This window comes from Chrysoperla carnea, chromosome 3 (genome assembly GCF_905475395.1).
Source record: "Chrysoperla carnea chromosome 3, inChrCarn1.1, whole genome shotgun sequence".
Taxonomy (NCBI): Eukaryota; Metazoa; Arthropoda; class Insecta; order Neuroptera; family Chrysopidae; genus Chrysoperla; species Chrysoperla carnea.
Genome location: NC_058339.1, coordinates 63,367,732 through 63,377,261, shown reverse-complemented (window position 1 = coordinate 63,377,261; position 9,530 = coordinate 63,367,732). Strand labels below are relative to the sequence as shown.

Here is a 9,530-nt window from a genome sequence, read left to right as displayed (position 1 = left end):
ATTTAATCAAGTAAACTTCAAACAACGAAATCTAATCATGTAGTTGAATCATTTTATAATTGTTTTTATTCTGTGGTTTACTGATAACAAACTTTAAAAGGAAAAATATGAAAATTACATAAACAAAATTTGTTTTTTAACCCAATATTTTAGTACAAAAAGTCTGTTATGAATATAAAAAATAATTTATTGTCAATAAATAAAATACATAAATGTATAAATATATATCACAACGACATTAAAACTACAGTCAAAAATTTGTTCATACATTGATTATTATTAGGTGAATCAGTTGATGGTATTTTATGCTAACCGCACAATATCTTGACGTAAAATCTTGAAAGAAATATATATATTTTACATACATTTGTTAAACTTCGAAAATTTAGACCACCTTTCAGACAAATATATGAAAAATGTATCAAATGAATGTGCGGTCAAACTTATGTTAAACTAAGCGTTCATAAAAAGAGAAAAAAGTGGAGTTATGGTTTTGTGATGCGTATCACGATAGAACAATCCAATATTGATGAGACTGGGTCAATCAGTAAATATAGTATCTTAGGCCAAAAGGTAGAGAATTATCCAGTATAACGTATATTCTTATACAAATTTAGTAAATATTGAGTAAAATTTTAGAATTAATTGAACTATTTTAAGCGTAATAAATAACGTCATCAGGAAATTATTGTTCACCGCGTACAGTAAATTTCTCAAAACAATCACTCATGACGGAAAAATATTAAATAGTGTTTTTGTATCGTGGTTTTATTTTGATAAAAAAATTGATTGTAAAATTCAAAAAAAAATCGTATAGTTATCTTATAAATAAGAAGTGAAAGTTAACAATTGACTGAGTTAATTGTTGATATACCGTGTATGGTCAGTGTTAAATATCAATGTTTGCGAAAGTGAGAAAATGTTTCAAACAAAAAAGGCCTGCTATGAAAATGTTTCAAAAAAAGTTTATTTCTGTATAAGAAATATTTCTTTTATTTAAACTTTTGTTCTATTTTTTACCGTTTACAATATGGTTCCTACGGAGACCTTATTGACCTATGTTTCTCATTTACGACCTCAAACTCACTTTTTACGTTTTGAGCATGTAAAAATTTCAAGTTCGATTTCTTTTTTTGTTATGAATTATCGTGCTGACAGACAGACGGACAAACGAAAATGGACTAATTGGGTGATTTTATGAACACCTACACCAAAATTTTGTTCGTATCTTCAATATTGGCAAAGTAAAATTGGAAACTCAAATATTACTGACAACATTTTCAGATGTAAGAGCAATCTCTTACAAGCCCAAAAGATCATATTGCCACTTTAATATTTTAACGGCACATCATATGTTTATATTTATAATATATTTAATGAAACAACAGAAGCCATTTTTAGTCAAACCATTTTTGACAAAACATGAGATTTTTGACAATTACGCTGAGTATTTGTTATAAAAAAATATAATGTTTAATCTACCTAGATTCACCTAAAAATTTAAAAATTATATCTTTCAATATACACATAATTCAATTCAACATAACATAAAAATAATTGGAATAGTTTTTTTATATGTTATGCTAAATTTTACGTTCGAAATTACAAAATTTATACTTATTTAACACATAAATGAGATAAAAAATAAATAAATACTTATAATCACCTATCCCATAATTTAATTTAAATACTAATAATTAATTAGATTATATTTAAATATTACTGACAATTTTTATATTTAAAAATAATAAATTAAAATCACATCACCAATAATTTAATTGGGGGTATGTAATGTCCGCACTTCTTGTCCATTTTTATTATATTACCACATTCTTTTAAAAATTAAGAGGTAGAAAAAAAAAATTATACTGTCCCAACCATTCCTACTACTATTAATTAGGTTGTAATGACTTGTTAATTCTACAAGTTAAATCAATTCAACTTGAATCTTTTTTAGTTCATTTTCGAAGGTAAATGATTGTTAGCAAAACCAAAATAATATCTGCAAGGTGGTAATGCATGGTTCTGATTAATCTTGTATAAGGTCAATAAGAAATAAGAATCACCATGCCGTTTCAAAGCCTTGTATAATTTAGATGAACTAGGTTTTAGTTTACAGAATTTGTCTATATTTTTTTGTACAATAGTTACGCATACTTAATCAATGTTAATCTGCTCTGCGGGACCGATAAATTATACAGGATACACAGTAATTAAAGAAGTGTCCGTAAGAAGAAACTCTAAAGGGTAACCGTCACCGATGAGCACATAGTAATTAAAGAAGAGTCCGTAAGAAGAAACTCGAAAAGTTAACCGTCACCGATGAGCACATAGTATTAATCATGTTTAACTCTCTTACTCCTTTTAAATTTTTTTATACCTAATGAATTTGGACATTACATACAACCATTTATTTAACTAAATAAGGACTATACTATTATAATAGCAAATACGTAATATGTTGGGACCAAAATGGAAATACAGTTTAGATACGGAAACTTTCCTCTGTTTTTTTTAGTTCTATCAAAAGTGAAATTTAGTAGACTACCATTGTCATTTCTATACTATTTACAAGGCCTCTCACAAAATGAATTCTAGGTACCACAATTTTATCATTTTCTTTTTTCAATACTATCACCACTTTCTACGTAATAAATTAGGTTGTATTTCGCGTAAAATATATTTAACAGACACTTGAAGAATTAAATTGAGATATTGAAACAATAGCGTAATTCAAAATTTGAGAACGTAGATTTGTGCTGAGTAAACACGTTTGCCTATTTGAGATCTGATTAATTTTAGTTGAGCTTTAATTTCTGTTTTTCGGCAACCTTTGTCCTAAAATTTTTTTATTGTTTCAAAACACATTCGTTATCGAGCCAAAACATCGTGTCAATTGAATTTTTGGATAATATCAATAACTATGAAAATATGAAGGATTGGTGACGTCATATTCTGCAATTGCCATAGAGACTACATATCTATTTTCGCATATTTTCAAATTTTAACGAAAGATACATTGAAATTGATATCAGGACAAAGGCTTATTACACCATAGTGCATATAGTGGTATGAAACATAAAATATTAAATGACACCGTGTGAAATTATACATTCAAATATATTCAAAAAAATAAATTTCTAAAGAAGAATTATAAAAAAAATTGGCAATTTTTTTTTGAAATTATTTAATGTAATTTCTATGTCTTAAATACTGAGATCAAGAATTATAAATAGTCTTAAAAATGATCAACCATTAATTTCACCACACAAATTTCATGTTTTCTGTTGTCACGAGAAAAACTTTGAGGTAGAATAAGTCATGTGGACGTAATGATTTTCGTATTTTAAACCTTTCTATTATTAGACTTTTTTCGATGAAACCTTGATAAATCTTAATGTTCAGCTTGAAATAATAGTCGAACACTAAAATCGAAAATCTATTATAGGATATTGAATAGAAATATCTCGTTGATAAAAGCGAAATACAATCTTTGAATGATAGATTTAAAGTTTAAAGTTTATTACAATCAGCGAGCTTTCAATATCTAAAATGGGTACGATTTGAATAGAACCATTTACTAATTTATGAGTATAACTTGTATTAAACAAGTGGATAATTTAATATTTGAGTTTGTTTCCTATGATTATATTTATGTACTCGTAAACAACTTTGATTTCGCATTGTTTTACCACATAATTCACATGTAAGTGACTCTTGCTCGGCTGGACTATGTTTATCACGCATATGAATTTTTAAATTATAACGGTTCACAAATTTTTTATTACAAAGTGAACAATGGAAATATACTGGATCTTCTCTAATATTATCTATCGAATAAAATATACCTGTAAAAAAATAAAATATGAAAATAAATTAAAATTTCTGTATATACATTTGAAGGTATGGTAGACAATTTGGAAGGGAGAATATTGAAAATTTTCTGCAGCCATAATATTTGAGAAAACTATGCCGTGATATGTATAAAGTTCGTTTGTAGCCTTGTAACGCAAGTTTATTCAATTAATTACTCCCATTAATTAAAATTAATAGCCACTGGCGTGATTCAAACTAGTAACCCTCCATGTTCCAAACAAGCACACATATGGGTGCGGGTCTATTATAAATCTGCGAGTCTAAAATATAGCCATTTAATTTACATCCTTCGCTTTTTAATACGGCGCCTTTCAACTAGCTTGGACTTTATTAAGCTATTCAATCATACTTGCCAAGCCTAGTCATTTAAATTCCACTTTCTGCTACCTGGTGCTGAGCCCCACACAGTGCCAATAAGGTGCCAGCAAGTAACAATATTTTTGGTGCTTCTCACAGTTTGATTGCGTTGATGCAAAAAAAGGTGCAATGGAAGAGTCTAGTGACATAAAATTTGTACTAAGTATGATACTATTAAAAACTGATTTTCTCGACAAGAGTTTCAGTACTCAGGTACAAACCATGGCGACGAAATTTCTGAGAGTTCGACTTCTTTGAGAGATACTGTGGCAAATCAGTCACCTTTTGGTGGTCAGGAATTCCAAAAAAGTAATTGTAGGCCTGCTGTGAATCAATGTCCCAATAATAGATGTGCTTGTTTTAAAAACCAAGTTTTTTTGCGGAATCCAAATGCCATAGAAGGTTAATTTGCGTTAACGAATAATATTTTAATTACTTACATGTATACTAAGTTATTGAGTTATGCTATTTGATCTCATGATTACCAATAACAGTAAGTTATATTTTAAATTACGAAAATAAACTATTTCTAATGTCAGACATTTCATCTTATTTTGTCAAATGGTCACCCTATTGTACGAATGACAAGTATCAGCTAGCTAGTTCATTAAATGTTGTATTCGACGCTAGGGCCGAATATGATTTAGGCCACTAGTAAAAAATCCTAGGCTGTTAACTGGAAAGCTAATTTCATTACTTTTGGGCATCTCCAACGGTTTTCTTTTCTTCAAATGAGTTGAAAATCAATAAGTAGCGCTTTTTACTAGGTAGACCGATGTTATCAAATTAGGGGCTCATTTCAACCATTTGGAGAGGATTGATTCTCAGGGAAAAACAACTTTTTTCGACATTATTATTATGGCTGTACAGCCTCTCTAAATTAGGCTACAGGGTTGAAAATACGCTACGTAAATTGAATTAGTATCAAAGGTGTGCGTTTTGCAGTTGTTAACTTCTCAGCAACTCCACTCCCTTATATATACCATAAAATATTGTTGTTAAAAGCAGTTTTGTTTGAAGACATTTCATATGTTTGACAAAATTTCGTTTCAATAAAGTCATCTAACAATAAGGAACATTAAATGAAGGGGAAATATGATTTTAGTGATGGAGCTATGCTGCTCACGAATGTTCACGAATATAAGTTTTAAAGATGTATTTATTAGAAAATAAAAATATTCGTTCATTTTATTGAGCCATTTAATTAATACCATAATGAAATAATATAACAGGAATAACAAAATAAATAAATCATCGTTTGTACTTTTATTTAAAAAAGGCACTAAATACAAAGCCACTTTTATTATAACTTCTGTAATTCGAAGCAAAAGAGATCGTTGAGTGTTTTATTGATTATTATTTTGTAGATAAAATTACATTACAACAAAAATCTCAAACAATATTTCTTCTCGAAATACAAATATCGGATTCATTTGTCGATAGATTAATCAGTCAAAAATCCATAAGAATCTCAAATACTATTTATATTTATTTATTACAGTTTCTGAAAATTGTAATGTAGCTGCGCTATGAAATTTAGATATATGTTTTCGTAAACTTTCAGAGTTTTTATACAATTGCGAACATACATAACACTCAAATGGACCCTTATCTTCTCCATGTAAATTTTTATGATGTGTTTTGAGGTGATCTCGACGTGTAAAACACTTATTACATATCTGACATTGATAATTTGACTTCTTAATATCTTGTTTCCCTAAGAATTAACAATGTACTATTAATGCTTAAGCCCCAAAATATATTATATTTAAATAAAATTAATATTCCTATAAATATAATTAGCGTCTAATTATTAAGTTAAATATAACAAGTTAAAATAATTTTCAAACACATTTTCTATAAAGCCAATATTTGTATAAATGCTTTAATAAATATAATTAATAGCTTCTTACATAATCCTTTGGTTAAATGCTGCTATTCCTTGAATAACGTTAAAAAATAATTTTTTTTTAGTTAATTTAAATAAATTCATGTTAATAGCTCAGTAAACGAGGAAAACATAAAAATTATTTATCTAAATTGATACATAATTAAGAGCATAATGAATGGTTAGAATCTAAAGTGCTGCCACGCGCCAAGAGATGAACACAATTAAAACTGGAGAAAATAATCCAAAAATTGCTCCAGTGTTTCGATACACCCACGGAAAGCTTAGTCTGACGACGATGCAGTAGAAAATCAATCAGTTATCAATCAATTCCATTTTTGTTTAATATATAACTAGATAGATAAAAAGTGGTGACATTCCAATGAAAATAAGGATAGATGGTAAAAATTAAGGTACACCACATAAAATTCCAACAAGAATATCGATTTTTCGGCGCGAAAGTTTCAGGATAATAAACAGTCAAATTACAGAGAAAATTCCGTGCAAGATACGGATGTGGTTATAGCTTTCACAAAAATGGGTGGTCAAATAATATTGTTTTATTTGACATTTTATATAACAACATTCAATATATTCCCTTGTTGAACCCAATAATGAAGTATAAGAATTTTTTTTCTAAAGCGGCATACAAAATTCGATACAGTAAACTGTTTTATTATATTCAAAGGTGCTCGGTTCCGCAAAACACCTTGCTTGCGTGTGGTGCATGCACTTGGGACTGTTTTTCCAAAATAAAATTTTTTTACTTTTCCAGGTTTTCTAATTGAACAATTTATAAATTTCCTTATTCCTTTTAAAATGCTTTGAAAGAAAGTGGAACCATAATTTTAGAAATAACGAATAGGAAAATCATAATATCAAATATGACTCAAAATATTACAAGCATATGAGTCATTTTTTTAAATAATTCGTACAGAAAAAAAAATTTGGAGCTTTATTACGAAACTTATAAAATTCCCCGACTTAGTAGAATTTGAATTTCCTGACATTTCCAGATTTTTCAGTAATGTGGCCACCATGTAAAATGTATTTTTGATTTCATATACCCTTACAATAATCCTCGTTTACCAAATTACAAGTTTATGCGTATTAAAATGAAGCATCTCTAATACAAATTTGACAAAATTTAGTTAATTATTATTATTATTATTTTTTTTTTAGAATAGTCGATGTACATTGTTTTACACATACAGAACATACCTCAAAACACTTCTAAATATTAGAAATATATATTCGATTATTAAAATTCAAAAAGAGATTCAGCTTTGTTCATGCAAGCGTAATAAATTAATATAAAAGCGTTATTTATTTTAAAAAATCAACTCATAAATGGATTCTAATGATTGGCCTATGTGGCCCATAGCAAAAACCAAAACTTTCTAGCAGAAAAAGTTGGATGTAGATTCCGATATATGGACCTTCCTGATCATTTAAAAAAAAAACTGGCTCGATAGGTTGAGGTACTAAAAAATTCTCTAACTAAATTAAAAGACTACACTCAACAATCTCGTAAAAATTGAAGGTGTACTTATAAATTCCGACCTCATAAGTCTTATTTCCTCAACTAAAAGTCAATAAGAATTTTGAACGGGAAAGACGGCGTTGATTTCAATAAAAATGTTTATACGTAAGTATTTAAAAGTTTCAAATCAAAGCTTTTTATTCCAAAATTAAAATTGTATACTTGATATACTTTTTGTGAGTATTTTAACGCCAAACACACATGAGATAATAATATAAAGTTAACATATGTAATTAGTTCTTTTTGTAAAAACGAAAGAAAAAACATTAAATAGAATATAATTATTAATCAACACTTACCGTTTTCTTTTTCCTGGAGTGACATCAAGCTTTCCAAATTTGATGAGTGATTACTAATTAAAGTATCATCTACATCGATTTCAGATTTAATATGAAAATTTTCAGAATCGGAAATATCGTCCGGTGTTGATTCAATATGACTTTTCATACTATTTTCATCGATATTCGAATCTGCAATACTTGATTGTAAATCTATAACATTAGCTGTATAATATCTTTGTTCACTAGTTGAATCTGCTGAATTTTCATTTAAAAATTGTGATTGATTGAATGTTTTGAAGTCATAATGATTTGGTATAGATGATGGACGTTTCTTTTTAAAATTTGGCACATAATTGGGTGATTTCGGTAATGTTATTGGCCTTTTTACAGGTGGTTGATGAGTTTCTTCGATTTTTATCGGGTAATTGTCGATTTTCTTGTAATTATTTTCTTCGTTTTGAGGTAGGTTTTTTGATGTATTTTCATGAGATTTAGTATCCTGTTTCTGTAAATCATTATTAGAGTTAAATAATTAAAAATTTTACAATGATAATATAGAACTTACATGATCATCGCCTGTCAATCCCTTAATTTGAAGAAGTTCAGCAGCTTTTAAGAACCCAGCCAAATCTTCTTGCCGTACATTGACTTCACCTTGGTATATGAATGTAAGGATATCTCGAAGATCATGATAATTAATATTTAAAATAACAACTGGATGTTTACATGGGTTTATTTGAAAAATCTTACGAAAAAATGGACTACAAACAGAAAGCACTAATTGATGAGCTTTAATTAATTTTCCTTCTGTAGCTAATGTAACATCAACAAGTTGTTCTTCTTTCAATAAATCGTGAAAGCCAGTGGATAAATTTGTGTGAAAGTTATTCCAACGAAGGGAAAATTGTTCTAATCCAGACATTTCCAAAAAAAATTTTATAACATTTTTTTTTCAGAATTTTGTTTATATAGTTTCAGTAATAAACTAATAAATATTTAAATTAATTTATTCTTATTTACGATTTATTTGTACTAGTTCTGAAATTTATGGCATTTCAACTTTCAGCCATTTTTTCAGTATAAACTATTAACAAACTATTACCAACTGTTATGAAATTACATATAAAAATTATTTCATTGTTTGTATATTTAAATTTTAGTGGGAATTTACTGTAACTCTATTTTTTACAAATTAATTTCTTTTAGAAATTTTTTATTAGTTAAAAAAGTTGTCTGTTTTTTAAAATAATACCTAATTTACAGATATTTGAAAAATCAAGAAAATTCTATTTATTTTAAACATGAAACGTAAGAGCATTAGATTTTTGATAGAGCTTTGTTCCAAAAGATATCCAAATTTTTTGTTAAGAGTTAATTTAAAATATTAATCTGAATATTTCTTTTTAGATGATTTATCAACATTAAAAGTTTTAAATAATTTCTAATCAATGACTTTTCCATAAGAAATAATACTTTGGGTACCGAAGTGGTACCGAAATAAAAATTGAGTATCCATGGATATTTGAAATTATTAGCAATACTTATGTGTATTAATAGGCTTTGTTAATTTTTAAAATTTGATTTA

General features: G+C 27.6%; 1 protein-coding gene across 2 annotated transcripts; it reads right to left on the bottom strand.

Annotated features, from left to right (window-relative positions):
• Positions 1–3,459: 3,459 nt before the first annotated feature.
• Positions 3,460–8,867, bottom strand: LOC123295435 (protein tramtrack, beta isoform-like). Of its 2 annotated transcripts, none has more exons than XM_044876784.1 (3): positions 8,511–8,867; positions 7,964–8,450; positions 3,460–3,848 (listed from the first exon to the last, which is right to left on the bottom strand). In XM_044876784.1, the coding sequence occupies exons 1-3, from the start codon at positions 8,865–8,867 to the stop codon at positions 3,604–3,606; spliced, it is 1,089 nt and encodes a 362-aa protein (XP_044732719.1). In that variant the 3' UTR covers positions 3,460–3,603. The 2 variants fall into 2 exon arrangements, with proteins under 2 accessions (XP_044732719.1, XP_044732720.1); XM_044876785.1 differs by lacking the exon at positions 3,460–3,848 and adding an exon at positions 5,678–5,950.
• Positions 8,868–9,530: the final 663 nt, after the last annotated feature.